This window comes from Erythranthe guttata, chromosome 14, assembly GCF_056151865.1.
Source record: "Erythranthe guttata isolate IM_541 chromosome 14, IM_541, whole genome shotgun sequence".
In the NCBI taxonomy this organism is placed as follows: domain Eukaryota; kingdom Viridiplantae; phylum Streptophyta; class Magnoliopsida; order Lamiales; family Phrymaceae; genus Erythranthe; species Erythranthe guttata.
The window spans coordinates 8,254,106-8,274,488 of NC_142546.1; the positions used below are offsets into that span (position 1 = coordinate 8,254,106).

The window sequence follows — 20,383 nt, forward strand, 5'->3', positions numbered from 1 at the left end:
TAACAATTATTTAATTTGATTCAAGTGTGTTTTATCTGGTCAAAATTAGTTCACAAAACGAAAATTATACCCAAAAAATGAAACTGAACAGAATTAAAATATCAATCCACTCAGTAGAAACAAAATTCTGAATTAAATGTTTCTAAAAACCATCACATAGCAAAAAAACAAAACATTAAAAAAACAGAAATGTAGCAATAGCAGGATTCTTAATATAATTCCAAAAACACACTAATGACGATTATAATTATAATAATAATAATAATTAAAAGCATAATCACTACCAGAAACTTAACGGTAGGACTTCTGGAATCTGGCACGTGCACCACGACCTCCAAACTTCTTCGGCTCGCACCGCCGCGGGTCCGCCACCAGCAAAGTCCGGTCGTACCTGACCAGAATATCCTTGATCTCCTTCTTCGACTGCTCGTCGACGTATTTCTGGTAGAAGGCGACGAGAGCTTTCGAAATTGACTGGCGGATGGCGTAGATCTGGGAGGTGTGACCGCCGCCCTTGACGCGGATGCGCATGTCGACTCCGGCGAAGCGCTGGCGGCCGAGGAGGAGGATTGGCTCGAACGCCTTGTAGCGGAGGATCTCCGGCTGGACCAGCTCGATTGGGACTCCGTTCACCTTGATCAGTCCGCGGCCGCGCTTGCAGTGTGTGACGGCCACCGCCGTCTTTTTACGTCCGAAGCATTGGACGGATTCAGTGGTTGCCGCAGCCATCTTCTCTCTCTCTCTCTCTCCTCTCTCTCTCTCTCTGCAGAAAAACCTAGTGAGAGAAATGTGAGGGAAATGAGTAATATATATGTATGGAGAAGTAGGGTTTTGAGTTATTTGGGCCTGAAATGGTCTCCACTAAATTTATTTGGGCTTCAAAAGTTATAAATTTGGGCCTTATTATTTAATATTAAACAAAATTCTCAATTTAAGGCATGTTTGGTTAACGTAATTCTCAAGTTAAGGTGTGTTTGGTCAACGTTTGGGGTCTAAATTTTGATTTTAATTAATGGAAATATGTTCTCCAATAATAATTTAAGAGGAAATTAATGTTTGTTTGCATTTTGAAAAGAAACGATTTACGGCTATAGCACTCAAATCATATAGTTAAAGATGGTTGAATTGTATTTAAAGTTTTTCGAAAATGTAGTTAGGAAAATATTTTGAAAAATGGAATAAAGTTTTTTTTAAATAGTTTTTAACATTTTTAAAGGTTCGCAGTTGTTCGTAAAAGCCAAGCACATATTATCATTCGATAAGCCTAAAGTTCAGCTCGATTAAAGAACGTACAAACTCGATTTGATCGGTTCTTGATCAAACCAAGCTCAAAAGCAACTTTATAAAACTTAAAACAAACTTGAATCACGTGTTTAGTTGGATTTCGTTACACTTCGAGTTATATTATAAGCTCATAATTTATTTTGTGTGTATATATATGCCCTTAATATCATGCATGTAAGGAAATTGTAGTCCTCCTTTATTCAAAATTCTAATTAACATGGCAAAGTATTTTGTAAGGGTAAATATTAGAGATAATACTTATTGATACTTCTAATTACAGTTAATTATCTATAAATTAATACAGTCGAAATCAGCAATAATATATTAATTTAGTGAAATATTAATTTAACGAAATCTTTTATAACTCGTTGTCGTTGATAAGGTACCGAGAAAAGCTATAGTTTAAACGAAATCATTAATTTATATAGAGCATTAATTTATCGAGGTTCTACTATTGTTACATTGTTAAATTCAACCATCTTTATCTCTTATCAGTCATGAATCATGTATTATTTAAAAAAAATCAAATTTGAAGCACTTAATTGGATTCGTCATTTACTCATCATCCAAATTATAGTCTTTATCCAAGACAACAAATACAAACCACAACACTAATAAAAACACAAACAACAACAAAGCAATAGGCAAGTTCATTTTTTCGAAAAACAATGGCCAAGCGGGTGATAATAATCAGGTGAGGCGGCGGCACAGGGTAATCCCATCACCGACCGGAAGCTGGCAAATCTCGATCCTCGGATCAGCTGCAAGTGCCTTGTTGAGCTCCAGCACGAAGTCCCTGTAGTACCTAACGTACTTCCTCAACGGCGCATCTGGTGGGGCCACCACGGAACCGTTCCATAGGGTGTTGTCATAGCCGATCACACCACCAATCTTAACAAGATCGATTAGCCTCTTGTGATAGTTGATGTAGTTGTCCTTGTCAGCATCCACAAATATGAAGTCAAATGTTCCATGATATTTTCCCTACAAAATGGGGTATATGTGTAAATAATTTCAAACTTTACTTGAAATAATATTTATAAACAAAATATGATAAATAAATTAGGTAAAATTATTATTAATCTTATCTTATATATAAAAGTAATAAACAAGTAGAATGTCTCCTGTTTTCTGGCCTTTATTTGTTTATTTATTTATTTTATCTTTTTTCTCTACTAATTAATTTTCTAAGTTTTTTTTTTCTTTCTTATCTCAATGTGCCGATTTTCTGTTATTTCACTTTCTTTGTTAATGACATCTTTGTATTTTTTTACGAATTGGTTTGTATTATATATCAGATTTGTATGAATATTGATATCACTGATAAGTTTTATTATAACAATGTAATATATTTATATATTAACCATTCATGTATTAAACTAATCATTTTTTTTTTATTTTTTCTGAAATATTATCCAATGCACCGCATTGAATAAATCACTAATTTCTTATTTCAATTGCAATACATGTGATTTAATACAAATTCATTATTAATTTATTAGTTTAAACTTTAATGGTGTAATTTTCATATGTTAGGTGAAACATGACATGTGTGACATTAAATAAAAATAAAAGATTTAATTTAAATTGGTAACAATTAGTTAAGAGACTTACATCTTGAATCATTTCATCAAGAACAGGTAAAGCAGGACCTTCTCTGAAATCAATCTTGTGTTCAACACCAGCTTTCTTAATCACCGGCAAACCCAACTCATAATTCTCCCTATTTATATCCATAGCCAATATCTACCACCATTTAAAAAAATAATCATATAATAAAATATCATTAATTAATTAATTAATTAATTAATATTACCAAAATTAATAATTAGTTTTCCAATAAGTTTCTATTTAAATAAAAATAATAATAAATACCTTTCCATCATGAGGAAGTGCTAGGGCTGTAGCCAATAGAGAATAGCCTGTGTACACACCAATTTCCATTGTGTTTTTTGCATTTATTAATTTCAATAGCATGCTCAAGAACTGCCCTTCATCAGCAGATGTAGTCATAATATTCCTTCAAATTAAAAAATTAAATAAAATTAACCAACAAAATTCAAAGAAATAAGGGTAAAATTAAGACAACCCCCTGTTGTTTGGAGTAATTACAACAACCCCTCAACTAAAAATCTTCTTACACGTCCATCCTTGCGGTGTCAAATTTAATCGAATCTTCTAAATTATATGGAATATTCTCAAGTTTGTACCAGTTTTATCCCATTCGATCTCCACATTTTAATGCAAAATGATCATAAGATATGTTTTTTGGCTTGTATATATCAGATTGTGGTGCATCATAAATGCATTTTTAGAAACTAAAGAGTATTCCACTGAACAATCTGGAAGATTATGTTGAATTTGACACCATAAGTGAAATAGTTGTTATTACACAAACATGAGTGGGTTTTTTTTCGTAATTTGACCTTAACTCAGGTCTAATTGTAATTTACCCAAAAAATAAAATAAAATCAAAATTGAAAATACTAACCATGGGTGATTGGCAGTAATTTCTCTGAGCTCTTTCATTGGCTCCGGCTCTTTCGGGTACACACTTGTTTCAAGGATATACTGCAATTTCAATTTGAACAAATCAATTATTTTTTTTTATTTTTTTATGATTATTAATAATGAATAATAATAATAAAATAAAAAAATAAAAATTACCTGGTAAAGGGCATCACTTTGGAGAAGGCTCTTGTGCCCAACTTCTTGGTGCCTGCCATTTTGATTTTCCTTCGATTCAACATTTTCTGCCATTTATTTATTTATTTATTTTTTTTCTGATTTTTGAGTATTTATTTATTTATTTCTGATCTGTAGCTGAAATTGAATGGGAGAGAGGCAAAAATGGAGGTTGATATATATAGTGTAGATGCTTAATTCCGGTTCGACCGGTGGAATGTTTCTTTTTGTTTCTGTTCTAGTGGTTAGGAATGGTGGACCGGCCGCCCACCCGGTCGGGGGTTGGTGAAATTTCTAAACAGTGGTGGGAGTGTGGGGCCCAGTTTGGTGGTTGGGGGGTGGGGGTGGGGGAGGTGGATGATTGGGTGGCTTGTTTATGGTGCGTCACGATGACGCCACTTTTGTTATATCTAACGGATATTATTACACGTTAGCAAAGATGGTAAGATGCAATAATTTGGTGATAATTAATTTGCCCAAATGCTTTGGTTCTATTTTAGTACTACAACATGTCACCAGTGGCGGATCCAGGATATTTGCCAGGAGGTTCGAAATTGTAGAATAAAAAATTTAAATATCATTTTATAAAAATAGTGGACTAAAAAATTACAATTTACAAAATTTGGGTGAATTGTGGAAATATTTAAAGAGAAAAAATGTGAAAATCTTAAAATTAGTGGACCAAAAATTTACAATTTAAAAATTTTCGGTGAATTGTGGAATATTTAAAGAGAAAAAAATGTGAAAATGTTAAGATCTGAAAAGATGTCAGTTTTTGAGAGAGTGGGGATTCGAACCCATGACCTATTATTGGAGTTAGAATATCTTTACCACCTCAACCAACAGCCTTTGTTGTTAAATTATCTATAAGGGTCCATTTGGATGGAGGGATTTGGGGAGGGATTTGATTTGGGGAATGGATTTGAAATGACTCCAATTTTGGAGTCATTTGAAATCCATCACTATTGCTCCAAAATCAACTAAAAAGGAGGGGTAGGGATTTGAAATTCATCTCCAAATCCCTCAATCCAAACAAGTCCGAGGGATTTGTTATTATGGATTTGAAATCCCTCCTCCAAATCCCTCCATCCAAATGCACCCTAACAGTAATATTTGTCCAAAACCAAGGGTGTGCAGCTGAACACCATAGGTGGATCCGCCCCTGCATGTTACTATATTCATATTTCAATGATACATTAAACTTGTTTATATATTTTTTCTTAAAATTCAATTATATTTAGGCTACGGCTATATGCAAGACTAATTCCACTTGTGCAAGACCAAATTAAAATTTTCAATGTATAAATACTATAATACCCTTATTTATTAAAAAAATAAAAAATTCCAAATATGCAAGACCAAAAATTCAAAAACACAAAAATCCCTATCACAAGACCACAAAACGACAAGATCAATTATCATCTTCTCCATCTTCCAAAACCCACAAGACCTTTCTCCTTCCTCCTCCATTAACCCACAAAACCTAGAAATTCAAAATCATTAAAACTCAACAAATCTTAAAAAGATGGCAAGTATGGAGTCAGGAGACATCAAAATAGAAGATTCTACGATGGAAAAACCCAAGAATGTATGCATTTGTGGGTTTTTTTAGCTAGAATATCGATTTTCCAAAAAAAATCCCGCGCAAACGAATTCGACATGTACAGGTCGAATTTTACAGCTAAAAATCGACATTTAGATGTCGATTTTGAGGTATAAAATTCAACATTTAGATGTCGATTTTGAGGTATAAAATTCGACATTTGAATTTGTGCTATAAATTCGACATGTCAATGTCGATTTTTACCTATGAAATTCGACGCTTAAGTGTCGATTTGTAGCATAGTTTTTCGACACCTTGGTGTCGATTTTTGTTTTTTTCTCATTATTTGTATTTGGTCTTGCATGAGAAAAAAAAGCCAATTTAATTTATGGGCATACTTGTCATTTCATCTTAATAAAATAGAATCTTTTGGAATCTTTCTTTAATTTGGTCTTGCACAAGTGGAATGAGTATTGCATATAGCCGCAGCCTTATATTTATTGTTTTATTAATATTAATATATAATATATTAAAAATCCTTTTTTATTTTTAAGAAATATATTAACAATCTGAAACGACACATACTTTTAGACGGAAGTAAACACATCTTTAACAATAGGTAGGGGTGTAAATTCATATTTAATTTAAACTAATATTTTTTCCCGTGAAATGTACGAAATAACATTTCAACAGTGAAAATAATTATTAGTTTAATACGTGATAATAACAATTAAAAAATATAGATATTAGTATATTTTTTAAATATGTCATTAGAATTTCTTAAGTTGGCCTAACGTATCTTTAAAAAAATAAAAAATTATCGTACAATATTTGTATACCAAAATTTCAAATTGCCTTATTAAAGAAAGGTAGTTAATGAGAACGATATTTTAGCTATATTATATATTTTTGTAAATAGTCATACATATTTATTAATTTATTTAATATATTGTTTAAACTTTAAATCAATACTAAAATTCGTCGGCCCATGACAAAGTAAAAAAATTATGGGCTCGTATAATCTTCATAACTCGATCCAATTAATCAAGTCCAACAGCTATTGATGCAAGTATTTCAAGGCCTATATACAAAGGGGTTTTTTATAAAACCGATCAAGCCCGATACGAACCTGAAGCCCGAAAAATTAATTTTGCAAAAGTTGAGCCAATAACTATAAAGTCCAATATATATATACGAGTTTGATCTTCTAGTCTTCCAATATACATCGATAACTCGTTCAACCCTAATTTTGGCGGATTTTTTATGAATACTATCCATTTTGGGGGCGATGAATCGGGTTTGGACTAGAGGTGGGAATTCAAACCAAATTTCCTAATTTCCGCCGTTGTGATTAAAAAAAAAAAAATATTATTGTTTCCAGTCTTCCGAAATTATTTGGATTGAAATGTGGAATATATACGAGATTACAATTTCCGAAAATAATTTCGATAATTCTGATTTGTTTTCCGAATAGTAAACTTAAAATATTAATATTATTAGGTGAACAAAAATTGGAAATTCGAAGTGGGTCCCACGTGTGGCTTTATATGCCACGTAACGAGCCCAAATAAAAAGCTTATATATAAATGGACAGAATTTCATGATTACTCAAACGCAAGCATTAGTCATTAGCCATAAAACACTGAAAAATCAACAACCACCACAAAACCTTTTTCAGACCATCCCCTATCTCTATATGTGTATGTGTCATTCAACACACTAACAAACCAACCATACCTCCATAATATATTAAATAAATATTTTTTGACATATTAATTCAAATATATCATTTATTTTTGTATATATACACACTTGTAAAAGTATTTCAACCTTTGCCTATGTATTATTTTTAGTAATTAAAAAAGGTTTAGGTAAAAATAAAACAAGATAAGCACCCGTTGAACGTAAATTTGTAAAAGTAATCACGTTTTATGTAAAGTTATACGGCTAACATAAAACAATTACACTCATAAACGCAATTCTCGCACTCTAATTTGGACGTGCGTAATGTTTTCCATTATAAAAGTAAAAATTAAAACACTTGTATTATAATTTTTTATTGTTAATAATAAATTAAATATCGTTATCGCGTCCACATCTCATTGGAGCGCTCAAATATGGTAACTATTTTGAAAAAAAGAAAATTATAACAAAATACGTAGAGTAATTTTTCCGTTTACACATAATAACACGTGTAGCGTCTAACCCATCGGAATAATATATTCGAACAAGTGTTCGCTGAAATCGGAAAAGGTAAGTAGTTGGTGAATGTTACCATATAAAAGTATATATGGTAAGTTCTTTTTCTCCCACTGCGATAAAATGGAAAGCAGGCACAAACGAAATCATTATATACGTCTAAAATATTAGTTGTAATTTGTAAAAGTAATCACGTTTTTTGCAAAGTTAATTTTTTTTATATAGATATAAACAAAATAAACCAGCTACCAATATACATAACTCTCGAGTTCTCCGACGACCTTCCGTGAGTGTTTGGTAAATTTTATACATAATTATCTTGTTTAATTATTCACTATTATATTAGCTTCTAATCTTGATGTCAAAATTCAATAGATGTATACATAAATGGTATTCTTGAACATAAATATTAACTTTGTGAGGCCTCATTTATTATTTAATTATATGAAATTAACCATGTATCTATAGCAAAATTATTATTACTAATGTACAATACATAAAATATAAATAAAAAGAAACGTGGGACCCACGCGCGCGCGCGCGAGTTGTTTTGAAGGCAGTAACGGCATTTTGGCTTATGATTGTATTTTGGTTTGTTCTTATTTGTGCCCAGCGAATCATGCTTTCTATCCCTAACTTTTGTTACCCCACCCCCCACCCCCCCTTTCTCTCTCTACCTCTCTCTCTCTCTCTCTCTCTCTAGACTATATATATATATATAGTCTAGAGATATGCAATCTTCTCATTCTTTTCCTCAGCCAACTTTCTCAGATATAAATTTCTTATCAGATATACATGCATATATAAAACGCACACATATATAGATATATATATATATATATATCTATACATATATATATAGATATATAGATACACATAATTGAATTTTGTTAGCCATGTTGTTAGCTATGGTGGAAGAGCTTAAGCGAGACAGCTTTTTGTGGGACGACGAATCGTGGGAGTTTCCGATTCCAGCTGGTCAAGAAGAAAATGGCGGCGGCAAGATGTTGATGGATGTCTCCGCCGGCGAATTAGACGGCGGCCAAAGGAGTGCAGCGACTATTAGGAAGGGCGATGTTGTGGAGGCGCCGCCGCGGCCGCCGGTGGCAAGAGGGAAGAAGAAGAGGGCCGCCGCCGGGTCCGTAGCCGGAAACAAGTCCGGCGGCGGTGGTGACGGCGGGAGACAAGGAAATGGTGCGGGCTGCGGCGGCGGCGGTGGTGAAGGAAAGAAAGGTGGCGGCGAAGGTGGTGACGTTGAGCATGAGCTGCATATATGGACTGAAAGAGAGAGGAGGAAAAAGATGAGGGACATGTTTGCAAATCTCCATTCTTTGATTCCCCACCTCCCTCCTAGGGTAAAATTCATCTCACTTATTTATTTATTATATTTTTTAAAATTCATCTCACTTATTTATTTATTATATTTTTTTTAAATATACGTATATACAGTTAAACCTCTATGAATTAATTAATACAGTCGAGACTAGTAAAAATTTATTAATTTAGCGAAATATTAAATGATCGAACTAATAATTTAGTATATTTTTTTTTATCAAACACCCAAATAAATTATTATCTAAACGAGATTATTATTTATCGAATATTAATCTATTGAGGTTTTACTGTATATTTTATTGTGATTAAAATAATATTATTTTAATGACACGCAGGCAGACAAATCGACCATAGTTGATGAAGCAGTGGTCTACATAAAACAACTGCAGCAAACTCTGGAGACTCTTGAGAAAAAGAAGGCGGAAAGGGCGCTCAAAGGCAAAACCAGTGCTGCTGCTAATCTCACCGCCTGTGACACATCCACCGTCACCCACGCGGTTCAATCAAGGGAAGGATTCTTAGCCAATCACCAGGGATCCGTGGGTAGTAGTGCTAATCCAGGGGTGACTCTAGCAAACCCCAACTCAGCATTTTCGGGCCCTGAGTTTCCCGCCGTTTTCAAAACATGGACTTCTTCGAATGTGGTCCTGAGTCTTTGCGGGAGAAGCGCACACATCATTGTGTGCGGCCCGAAAAAGCCCGGTTTGTTGGCGGCGATTTTCTTTGTGCTGGATAAGTACAAAATTGAGGTGCTTTCTGCTCAGGTTTCATCGGATCGGAATAGACGCATGTACACGATTGTAACCAATGTAAGAGCTCTCTCTCTCTCTCTCTCTCTCTCTCTCCCCGAAAGTTTTCATTCGCCAAAAAAACCGTATCGAAATTTAGGTTTCTTCAAAAATTTGTACCGTTTACCGAACCAAACTATTTGGTTCGGTACGATTTTTTATGGAATTAATTTTATTTTTTCGGTTCATTACGGTAAAACTGAAAATATATTTTCTTATTTTAAAAAAAAGTAAAAAGAAAATATTTAAACTGATTACAATTTGAATAATCCGCCCTAAAATAAAAAGTGATTATCAATTGAGTCTAATTTGTAAATAATGAAAAAAATTATCAATCTAAGTATTTTACGATTATAACCTTAAACGATTAGACATGCGCTTAAAATGTGAGCTTTTTTTAGTTTTAAAATTTTAATTATGGGGTTTTAAAAAACCTTTGTCATTTGTTAATACTTAATTGATTTTTTTATGAAGGTTGATGAACTAGGGTATTAGCTTTTACTAGAAAATTGTGATTTTTTTTTTGTACTAATTTAAAAAAATGGATGTTGATTATTGATATTTTTTATGCATTTTTCTCATTTGTTACATATTTTTGTATACATATAAATTGTTTGCTTATATGTATATATATGTTTATGTATATATATGTTTGTGTGTATGTATACATCAGGCAAATGGAGGTTCGGATCAGTTCCCAGAGGGACTATTTATGGTGGAAGAGATATACAGGCTAGCTGCAGCTGAGATAATGCTATGGGTTAATTCTTAATTATTTTTTATTCTCTAAAGAATTATTAAAATTAAAAAAAGATATTTGCCATCCTTTTTTATCAGTGTAAATATGCAAAAACCAATTTTCTTTTACTTGGATTATCTTCCAGTTTTTTTTTTAGTTTATTTATTATTAATCAGTAGCATAATATATGTTCGGAATTTCGGATATAAGTTTCATTTAAGAAATGCTTTATGCACTTTGTTGTTTAGTTCGAGTTCGAGAGTTAGCTCATGAGCATATTGACAATTAGAAGTGACCTTGATTTTTTTATCGAGTCCGATTCATTACGCCAATGAACTGACTTGATTCATTTACACTTCTAAGAAGCAAATTTGAATTAGATGGTCGAATTTTCAATCCCAATCATAATTTATATTTGCATTATAAAAGTAATAAATAATAATATTTGCAGTATAGAAATTCACCATTTTGATCAACTATTAGGCAGAAATAATGAAATACAAATAAAATAACAAAATAATAATATAAAACATAGGAAAAATTAAAAAAAAAATCCCAATCATAATTTATATTTGCATTATAAAAGTAATAAATAATAATATTTGCAGTATAGAAATTCACCATTTTGATCAACTATTAGGCAGAAATAATGAAATACAAATAAAATAACAAAATAATAATATAAAACATAGGAAAAATTAAAAAATAATAACACGCCCGGTGGGACTCGAACCCACAATCGCCTGATTAGAAGTCAGACGCCTTATCCATTAGGCCACGGGCGCTTCTTGTTTATCTATTTCCACTACAAATTATTTATCTACACCAATTCAGAACAACCGTTATTCCCAGATAATAAAACCCAGAACCTAATTTTAAAAAAATGGAAATTAACGAAGATGATGAATTCACTCTCTTCTCTCCGTCCGGCGCCGGCCTCCAAGTTTCCGGCAGCCATTTCCGCCACTTTCCACCACTCAACTCTATCAATTTCCGCCGCAATCCCAAACTCCGCAACTCAGGAAAAACCACCACCTCTGAAACAGCGGTCCACAAAACCCAGAAAAATCATTTCCCCAACTCCCATTCTCGCCCCCGCTTCACCCCCACCATCTTCACCACCTCCGAAGAAGGTGGGTCCCTCTTTTGTTCGCATCTTTCAATTTTGGTGCTCTGAGTAGACATGGTTTTATTTATTTATTTCCTTCTTAATTTTATAGGTTCTGGTTCCAATTGGGCTCGGCACAGAAGAGATGGAGGCGGTGATAATGATTGATGTTTTCCGGCGAGCTGGCGCCGCGGTGACGGTGGCTTCCGTGGAGGAGCACCTGGTGGTTGAGGCCTCTGGCGGCACCAAGCTGGTGGCGGACGCATTCATCTCAGCTTGTTCCGATGAAACTTTCGATCTCGTTGCATTACCGGTTAGTATAATGTAAACTCCGATTTTAATCACATTTTCCTTTTTTTTTTTTTTTTTTAATTAATCTTTAAATTGCATTTTGTTATCTCTAACTACGATTGTTGACGTTTGTTGAATTATTTCGTGCTGTTTTCACTTGTAGTGACTAGATTTTACTACGTGCAATTAAGTGTGTAAAACGAATCGAATCATGTAAGCTTTGAAATTCTCTAGAAGAAAAAAAATCTACAGTAGAACCTCGGTAAATTAATAATCTCGCTTAAATAATAATTTCTCCCGCTCCCGACTCGGTGGAAACATGCTAAATTATTATATATATATATATATATATATATATATATATATATATATATATATATATATATATATATATATATATATATATATATATATATATATATATATATATATATATATATATATATATATATATATATATATATATATATATATATAGGGTGACCGAGTGAGTCGAGGTCGAACGAGCTTTAATTGAGCCGAACACGAATCTACCTCGAGTAGCTTGAACTTTTTTTTTTATACATATTAATCATTTTACCTAACGATCAAAGCTCGAACGAGCTTTATTTACAGCGTACCGAACAAAAATATTTAAATTTCTACATGTAAGTAGGGAGGAATGCCAGGCTCTGCGCGTTTAAGGGACAGCAAAACTCTTCAAGATATAACAAAACGACAGGCAGACGCAAAAAGGTTGTACGCCGCAATTTGTGCTGCTCCAGCAATTACGCTTTTGCCATGGGGTTTACTCAAGAGAAAACAGGTAAAAAATTCCCATCGGTTTTTTGGTAATTTGTGTTATTTCGTTTTTGGATTTTGACTAAAAGGCTCGTAGTTTATTGTGTGTTAAGACAACATGTCACCCCGCTTTTATGGATAAGCTTTCGTCCTTTTGGGCTGTCAAAACGAATTTACAAGTTTCGGGAGAGTTGACTACTAGTAGAGGACCTGGCACTTGTTTCGAATTCTCGATTTCTTTGGTTGAACAGCTCTTCGGTGAGTTGGTGGCTAAGGAAATCTGTGAATCTATGGTAATTAACATTTTTTTTTATCCTTAAAACATTTTGTTTTGAAAATAAATTAACTACGTTGTCGACAATAGTTTAACACCTTTTCATTCACTTCTAATTTTTTTTACAGCTATTAAGTGTTGCTGATGAAAATCCTAGGAGAGAAGAATTTAATGAAGTTTCGTGGTCACTTGATCATGCTCCTCAGGTAATTTAATTTAATTTTGTAAGCTGTTTATTTGAACTCGATTATGAGCAGTAAATTTATTTTATGGAAATTCGATTTCCCACTGAATTGTCTATTTAATTTATTATTCGGACATCGCTAGGAAATCCCATTTGATCTGTTAGTGAATCTCTTAAAAGCTAAGTTTTAAGGTAGTTCTCTTAAAAATCATATCTTAGTTTTTGTTTTCTTTTCTCCTTTTTCCTTTCTCTGAATTCTCAATTTTGTTTTAGTCGATTTCGTCCTCCATTTATTTTTGGGTAAATTACGGCAACCCGATGAGGTAAGGTCAAATTACGAAAAAGGCCCCCTCTTGTTTGGGTAATTACAACCACCCCTCAACTACGAATTTTCTTACACGTTCATCTTTGCGGCGTATAATTTAGTAGAATCTTTTAGATTATGTGGAATATTCTCTAGTTTGTATTCGTTTTACCCCATTCAAACTCCACATTTTGAAATAAGATGATCGTAAGTCGCATGTAAATATCAGATTATGGTATATCAGAAATTGCACTTTTGCACAAAACGAGTACAAATTAGAGAACATTCCAGGGAATGTAGAAGATTCTGTTGAATTTAACACAACTAGAGTGGACGTGTAAGAACACTCATAGTTGAGGGAGTGATCGTAATTATCCAAACATGAAGGGTCTTTTTCGTAATTTGACCTTACCTCAGGGGCTGGCCGTAAGTTGCCCTTTATTTTCTTCTTTAATTATTTTTCTAGTGATATTACCTCCCTCTTCCTCTTTCTTTAATTATTTTGTCGATTTAATTATTGCAGGTTCTCATTCCAGTGGCGAATGGTTGTGAAGAAATTCAAGTGGTGACAATTATAGATATTCTACGAAGAGCGAAAGTAAATGTTGTAGTTGCTTCAGTCGAAAAATCACTGCAAATATTAGCATCTAGAGGGACCAAAATAGTTGCGGACAAGACAATTAGTGTTGCTGCCGAGTCCGTTTATGATTTAATCATCCTTCCCGTAAGAATCCCATTTCCTAATTCTGAAATTAATATTCTTATTTTTGCCACCCTGAACGGAAATCCTAGCTCTGCCACTATCTTTCTGAAATACGTTTGCCAAATTAAGTAGCGATTGATAATTAGTAACGTCGCATGATTATTTTAAATTGAAATATACCTAGATTTTTGTAACGTAGCCTATTAAGCTCATCACAATTTGGCCTCATTTTTCTAATTTCTCATACATTTTTCTAATTTGAAGGGAGGAGAATTAAGTTCCGAGAAGCTGCACAAGTCTAGGATTCTGAAAAAGATGCTAAAAGAACAAAAATCGGGCGGTAGATTCCTCGGTGCAATATGTTCATCGCCTGAAATCCTCCACAGACAAGGATTGCTAAAGGTACTATAATTAATTTCACCTCGATATTTTATCCATCTTTTGAATTAGGATATTAAACTAAAACTAAAAAACAGGACAAGCGAGCGACAGCTCACCCTTCCGTAATAAGCAAGCTCGATGACGTGGCGGTAAGTGGGGCCCGGGTAGTCATCGACGGGAAACTTATCACCGCCAAGGGAGTTGCTAATGCAACGGATTTTGCACTTGCTATTGTGAGTAAGCTTTTTGGGCATGCAAGAGCTAGGAGTGTGGCTGAAGGTCTCGTTTATGACTATCCCAAGCAATAGGACTGGTCTATATATATATATATATATATATATATATATATATATATATATATATATATATATTACACGAATTCAAGATTCAGAGAAGCTGACAAGAGTGACAACTGCGAAGAATCCATCCTTAAGATGAGGTTTAGGGTAAGCATTAGTAATTTAGGATTATAGCAATGTTTGTGGGATCTACTATGGTATTTTATATATTTTTTAATTACAAATTGTGGTAATTAGATAATATGTGTATATTTATAGCTTCCATGACTAAGTGTTTAATTTTCGACATGAATCAACGTCATGGTCCGTGTAGTTTGGACCGAGTTTTCTGCGAAGGAAAAAGTATAAGAAGCTCTTATCATGTTGTGTTGTAGATATTTTTAATAACTGTTTTTTTTAGAGATCTGCTGATTGTACTATTCTTCTGGAAGTTTTGTAGATTTTTTTGGAGTGCTCTAGAGAGCTTGTCGATTAAATCGATCTCCGCCGGTAATTAGGAAGGTGAAGTACTATATATAGGAAAATGATTTCATTTGTAAACCAAGTTGACTAAATGAAGAACATTTACTAGTTCTACAGTGTTAACTAATTTTCCTTCTAATTCAACAATTCCCTCACCATTAATCTTTGGGTGAACTCAATGTCTTTATATATGTGTAAAGATTTTCTTATGAAGTGGGGTGGATTTATCGCATTGTCGGATCAAAGACTTTAGTATTTCATTGTATTCACGTGTATCGTTCACGAAATTGAAGTATGTAAAAAAACAATTACAAAAATGTTACTAAGATTGTCCGATAACATCATCAACCGTCCACAGTACATCTCCTACATCTCCTTTCCCCACTGTAAATAAGATTGCATGGATTTGTCCTGCCTGCACTTGAAAAATTATTTCAAAGTGTTCATCGCTGTTAGTTATCAGACATTTAACTTAAAGCCGTTTGATTTAAATTCTGAAATTACAATTCTTAATTTAAATAATTATTAAAAAAAAAACAAAAATAATAAAAACAAAATTCAAGACAGCGAAAAAATCTAGTCCACAACGCCAACCACAATTTTTTTAATAATTATTGTGCAAGTACGCAAATCTATACATGAATTTACCCATAAAATAAAAATGGATTCCACGAGAAAATATAAAATTTGGAAAATTCTCGGACATTAGATAGTTTGGACTCGAGAAAAAATAAGGCGGCGCACGGTAGACCGGCCGACACGTCACTTTAACAATTAAAAAAAAAATATTAACATGAGGAACATATAATATTTCACCACTTGCAATTATTATTTGCAAATGGGGGCAGATGAAGTGGGCCCCACCACAACTCAGACCCAGCTCGGCCCCCACTTTAAATAAAGATAAACCCCCCAATATTTCTCTATTTCCCCACTATTCCCGCTTGCCCCCAAATAAAAAAAAACCAAATTATTTTTATTTTTCTCCCACCGCCTCCACTACGGCGGCGTAATTCACCATGTCGGAATCAGAGCCGCGCCTCCGCCGTGGATCTCACGTGCCTCTGCACAAGCAGCACTCCTGGTCTCCGGACATCCTCCGAGACGAGGCGTGGACCATTCGCCGGAGAAACCACCGCCTCCGGCGCGGCCGCAGCGTCACCGACGACGATCTCGACGAGCTGCGCGCCTGCTTCGAGTTAGGGTTCAGCTTCGACTCGCCGGAATTGGATCCAAAACTCTCCTCAACTTTCCCTGCACTTGAGTTCTACCACACCGTCAACCAGCAGCAGTACTGCAGTAATAATGGATTGTCCCGATCTTCGTCGGCGTCGTTTTCCGATTCCGATTCGGCGTCGTTTTCTGCCGGAAGTCCGTTGTCTATTGTAGATCCAGGTATGAACACGATCACGATTCATTTATTTATTTATTTTAATTTTATTTAAATTAAAAAAAGACTTTTTGAAGCTGGTTCTTCTGTCCAGCTGTTTCTAGGCTAGAATTATTCAATTATTGCTGGAAATTAAATTAAATTAAATATTTTCCCTAATTTGAATCAACTGATTTATTTATTTATTTTAATTGAATTTTGAAAAGGTAAGAATCCGGCGATTGTGAAAACAAAATTGAAGCAGTGGGCTCAGGTGGTAGCTTGTTCGGTACGCCAATCTTCACCAAGTTTGTTGTGATTTGTTCTTCACCAGCAGAAATTTGAAAATCCAAAAAAAAAAAAAAAAAAAAGAAGAAGAAGAAGAAATCCAATTTTGTATATTTAGAATTTTTTATATTATTATTGTTGTATTTTTTTTTCTGAATTATTTTGTTGCAAATGTATTCGTAGTTGTTTTTTGGGGTTTGTAATTATATTCTTCCCACATTTCTTCGTTTGAAATTCTTTTCATTAATAGATAACCTTTCAATTTACTCTTGTTTATTTATGTGTTCACAAGCCAATATTGGCTAGCAACTAATCGTGTTATTGCTTCTTATATATATATAGACACAATTCAATTCTTATAAATTAATAAAGCCGGGAACAACTAAATTCGATTAGTTTAGCGAAATATTAATTTAACGATATATCCTCAAGTTGCGATTAGGAAAACATAGTAAATGAAATTATTAATTTAACGATATATTTTTTTAACACGTTGTCTTTAAGATGGGATTGTGAACACATATTAATTAAACGAGATTATTAATTTATCGACGTTTGGGATTGTGAACACATATTAATTAAACGAGATTATTAATTTATCGACGTTCTACTGTATATAAATTTTTAATATAATAATTGGATATATTAGATGTATCAAAAAATAATAACTAATGACAAAGATAAGTTTACTAAATAATATCCGCATACACATGGATCGTCTTAGATTCAATTTCTATTTTGATTTTAGATTAAAACCCCGATACTATTAAATCTCTATAAACTAATATAGTTGGGATCCGACAAAATTTTATTAATTTAGTAAAATATTATTTAAGCGAAATTATTAATTTATCGATGTTTTTCTGTAATTGGCAAACAACACCTTAAAACAAACAACATTGACTAAATTACTAAATTATATCTATAAGAATCATAGCATGGGGTAATTAGGCCGTCACTATCAACAACTACACATTTTTTTTCTTTCTCAAAAGTTTATAACAAATAAACATATTCACTCAATTCAATGAAATAATTGATTTTTATATCACTTAATTAGATATGTATATCAATTTATCACGAATATCATCAATTCTTTATAACAAGTAACCATTGATACTAATATTAATATATAAACAACTAACAACTACACCATAAAAGCACAAGCAATAACTTTTGTAGTTTTTGCACTCAACTTTAACACTTTTGGCTTTTGAAATTCAAAATATTTTTTGGGACATTTTTATTAATACTATATAGTTAAAAATAACTCCTTTATCATTTAATTTCTATAACATTAAATAACATCAAACCATTTTAATATTTTATACCGTTACAAACATACAAATTGGGATATGCTACATTTCAATTTGTTTTCTTTATTAGCCTGTATTTATTTTATTTGAGCAATAATATCCATGTCTTATTTCTTATTTTAATATTATAAAAACACCCTCTTTCTTGCTTACGTGGATCTGAGCCCACGATCCATATAGAAGAAACTAGAACATTTAGACATTAGTATTTAATAATCTAATAAACTTGAATGGAATGATTAAGATTTGAGAATTTTTTAAGGATAAATTACAACTGCCATCCTTATATAAGGTTTATTTATGAAAAATAACCCCTCATTTTTTTTTATAATTATGTCGATTCTTTTTAATTTGTAGATTTCTTACAGTAACACCCTTTGCAGGGGTGGATGTAAGTATTTACAAACTATATGAGACTGGGTGTAATTTTTCAAAAAGAAGGGGTCTTTTTGTGAATAATCTTCGCTCATTGAGGTGATTGTAATTTACCAAAAAATTGAAGTAAAAATCTTTATCAACTCTTACGAGGTAAATTTGAAATGTATATTTATAATGAATCAAAAAAATATTTATTATAAATATACCTTTCTTCAGTAGCTAAATTTAAAACTGTATGTATAAGATAATACATAATTGAGGGGTACGCGTAATTTGCACTATTGATTATTGATTGATAGGATACTCAATATCATATTATCAATTGTCAAACATCTAAAAATAGGGAAAATTAAAGGAAAGAGCCCCTATCCTTAAAAAAAATAATTGAGTTAACTTCAAAAAAATAAAATAATAATAATAATAAATATTTAAATATTGTCATATGGTGGTGTTAGTTAAGATTCAAAGCCTAGGGTTGAAAGTCTAATGAATGAATTCACGGGTTCATATTTAGTTCAATTAACCTACCACCTATGGTGCACGGACACGGATACGTGGACACGGCGATACGCGGATACGGACACGGTGATACGGCATTTTCAAAAAACTAGGATACGGACACGTGGGGATACGCGTAAATATAAAAAATATAGGGGTATAATTATAAATAATAAAAATATAGGGGTACATTTATAAATTGTTAAAAATATGTATAAGTCGTCATTGCATAAGAGAACCACTCGCCCTTGTTGCTCGTGTTCTTGATCGCCGTCGCATGCTAGACTTTTGGAGTTTTGGGTGGACTCACAAAGAAAACAGAGGAAATGTGTATTACCGAGAAAAGAAAATGCACATTTTTTTTATTAGGGCTCTCTCTTACAACGTAAGAGAAGTGTCCCAACTTTTTTAAAATTGTGGACACTGCCCGACACGGGTGTCCTACTTTTAGCGAAATTACGACACGGCCCGACACGGGTGTCCGAGAAGTGTCCGAGAGTTTCCGAGTGTCCAGGTATCAGATACGGGGACTCTTCACCTTCTAAAAGTGTCCGTGCAGCATAGCCTACCACACAACTTGTTCATACTATTTTTTTATTTTTTATTTATTATTTTCATCATTATCTAACAATAAATTAAATGAGAACGTTGCAAGTGATATAAATATTGAAATAAAATTAGTTGAATGAAAAAATATTGGGAACTGACTTATCAATGCGGGCAATTAATTGAATTAAAAAATAAAATAAATAAATAAAACCCAGCAATTTTCTCTCCAACGTTCGAGAAAATTAATATATCTGCACTAGTATTTATAATTTATTTTTTTCCATTATTTTCGAGTAAAATGAATTTTAATTACTTGAATATTATTATATGTATTTTAGGTTTTAGGTTGTTGCATATATTGTAGGAAAAGACATTGAAAATCACTAAAATCATTGACATTAACTGTTTTTTAACTAACTAATAAGAGTTATAAAATTGGAATAAGTATAATTAGTTTGTTCCTGGTAATTGATCTAAAAATAAGCTCATTCGTTATGTAGCGGATCTTTTACAAGAGCAGTTCGAATTGTCTTTGGTTCGTCTTGAAAACGTGGTTCAAGGGGCTATATGTGGAGCAATTCAGCATAAATTGATATTTACTTTTTAGAGTTTGGTAACTTTAAATC

The 20,383-nt window shown here is 32.8% G+C and overlaps 5 protein-coding genes and 1 non-coding gene across 6 annotated transcripts; 3 read left to right on the forward strand and 3 right to left on the reverse strand.

The window, feature by feature from the left end:
• Window positions 1–84: 84 nt before the first annotated feature.
• Window positions 85–808, reverse strand: LOC105952097 (small ribosomal subunit protein uS9). Its single transcript, XM_012975609.2, has one exon. It carries the CDS (start codon window positions 727–729, stop codon window positions 292–294), a length of 438 nt encoding a protein of 145 aa, XP_012831063.1. The 5' UTR covers window positions 730–808; the 3' UTR covers window positions 85–291.
• Window positions 809–1,812: 1,004 nt separating this feature from the next.
• LOC105952096 (caffeoyl-CoA O-methyltransferase 1) lies at window positions 1,813–4,122 on the reverse strand. The gene is made up of 5 exons (XM_012975608.2): window positions 3,952–4,122; window positions 3,776–3,855; window positions 3,160–3,304; window positions 2,899–3,030; window positions 1,813–2,268 (listed from the first exon to the last, which is right to left on the reverse strand). The coding sequence occupies exons 1-5, from the start codon at window positions 4,042–4,044 to the stop codon at window positions 1,975–1,977; spliced, it is 744 nt and encodes a 247-aa protein (XP_012831062.1). The 5' UTR covers window positions 4,045–4,122; the 3' UTR covers window positions 1,813–1,974.
• A 4,333-nt stretch (window positions 4,123–8,455) lies between these two features.
• Window positions 8,456–10,729, forward strand: LOC105952024 (transcription factor bHLH95-like). The gene is made up of 3 exons (XM_088813559.1): window positions 8,456–9,066; window positions 9,382–9,855; window positions 10,508–10,729. The coding sequence occupies exons 1-3, from the start codon at window positions 8,608–8,610 to the stop codon at window positions 10,604–10,606; spliced, it is 1,032 nt and encodes a 343-aa protein (XP_088669685.1). The 5' UTR covers window positions 8,456–8,607; the 3' UTR covers window positions 10,607–10,729.
• A 556-nt stretch (window positions 10,730–11,285) lies between these two features.
• Window positions 11,286–11,358, reverse strand: TRNAR-UCU (transfer RNA arginine (anticodon UCU)). The gene has a single exon. It is a non-coding gene; the product is annotated as a tRNA-Arg (tRNA).
• Window positions 11,359–11,440: 82 nt separating this feature from the next.
• On the forward strand, window positions 11,441–15,258 carry DJ1C (Class I glutamine amidotransferase-like superfamily protein). Its single transcript, XM_012975604.2, has 8 exons — window positions 11,441–11,706; window positions 11,794–11,994; window positions 12,628–12,777; window positions 12,866–13,045; window positions 13,155–13,232; window positions 14,038–14,238; window positions 14,482–14,619; window positions 14,694–15,258. The coding sequence occupies exons 1-8, from the start codon at window positions 11,473–11,475 to the stop codon at window positions 14,904–14,906; spliced, it is 1,395 nt and encodes a 464-aa protein (XP_012831058.2). The 5' UTR covers window positions 11,441–11,472; the 3' UTR covers window positions 14,907–15,258.
• Window positions 15,259–16,199: 941 nt separating this feature from the next.
• On the forward strand, window positions 16,200–17,282 carry LOC105952095 (uncharacterized). The gene is made up of 2 exons (XM_012975607.2): window positions 16,200–16,754; window positions 16,956–17,282. The coding sequence occupies exons 1-2, from the start codon at window positions 16,379–16,381 to the stop codon at window positions 17,045–17,047; spliced, it is 468 nt and encodes a 155-aa protein (XP_012831061.1). The 5' UTR covers window positions 16,200–16,378; the 3' UTR covers window positions 17,048–17,282.
• Window positions 17,283–20,383: the final 3,101 nt, after the last annotated feature.

What these genes read in the sequence shown, in the direction of transcription:
- DJ1C (XM_012975604.2), top strand. Translation starts at nt 11,473, where the DNA reads ATGATGAATTCACTCTCTTCTCTCCGTCCGGCGCCGGCCTCCAAGTTT. An exon ending in CTTCACCACCTCCGAAGAAG is followed by an intron (nt 11,707 to 11,793) that starts GTGGGTCCCTCT and finishes TTAATTTTATAG; the next exon opens with GTTCTGGTTCCAATTGGGCT. An exon ending in ATGATTTAATCATCCTTCCC is followed by an intron (nt 14,239 to 14,481) that starts GTAAGAATCCCA and finishes TCTAATTTGAAG; the next exon opens with GGAGGAGAATTAAGTTCCGA.
- LOC105952095 (XM_012975607.2), top strand. Translation starts at nt 16,379, where the DNA reads ATGTCGGAATCAGAGCCGCGCCTCCGCCGTGGATCTCACGTGCCTCTG. An exon ending in GTTGTCTATTGTAGATCCAG is followed by an intron (nt 16,755 to 16,955) that starts GTATGAACACGA and finishes AATTTTGAAAAG; the next exon opens with GTAAGAATCCGGCGATTGTG.
- LOC105952097 (XM_012975609.2), bottom strand. Translation starts at nt 729, where the DNA reads ATGGCTGCGGCAACCACTGAATCCGTCCAATGCTTCGGACGTAAAAAG.
- LOC105952024 (XM_088813559.1), top strand. Translation starts at nt 8,608, where the DNA reads ATGTTGTTAGCTATGGTGGAAGAGCTTAAGCGAGACAGCTTTTTGTGG. An exon ending in TTCCCCACCTCCCTCCTAGG is followed by an intron (nt 9,067 to 9,381) that starts GTAAAATTCATC and finishes AATGACACGCAG; the next exon opens with GCAGACAAATCGACCATAGT. An exon ending in TGTACACGATTGTAACCAAT is followed by an intron (nt 9,856 to 10,507) that starts GTAAGAGCTCTC and finishes TGTATACATCAG; the next exon opens with GCAAATGGAGGTTCGGATCA.
- LOC105952096 (XM_012975608.2), bottom strand. Translation starts at nt 4,044, where the DNA reads ATGGCAGAAAATGTTGAATCGAAGGAAAATCAAAATGGCAGGCACCAA. An exon ending in AAAGTGATGCCCTTTACCAG is followed by an intron (nt 3,856 to 3,951) that starts GTAATTTTTATT and finishes TTGAAATTGCAG; the next exon opens with TATATCCTTGAAACAAGTGT. An exon ending in TTGATGAAATGATTCAAGAT is followed by an intron (nt 2,269 to 2,898) that starts GTAAGTCTCTTA and finishes CCCATTTTGTAG; the next exon opens with GGAAAATATCATGGAACATT.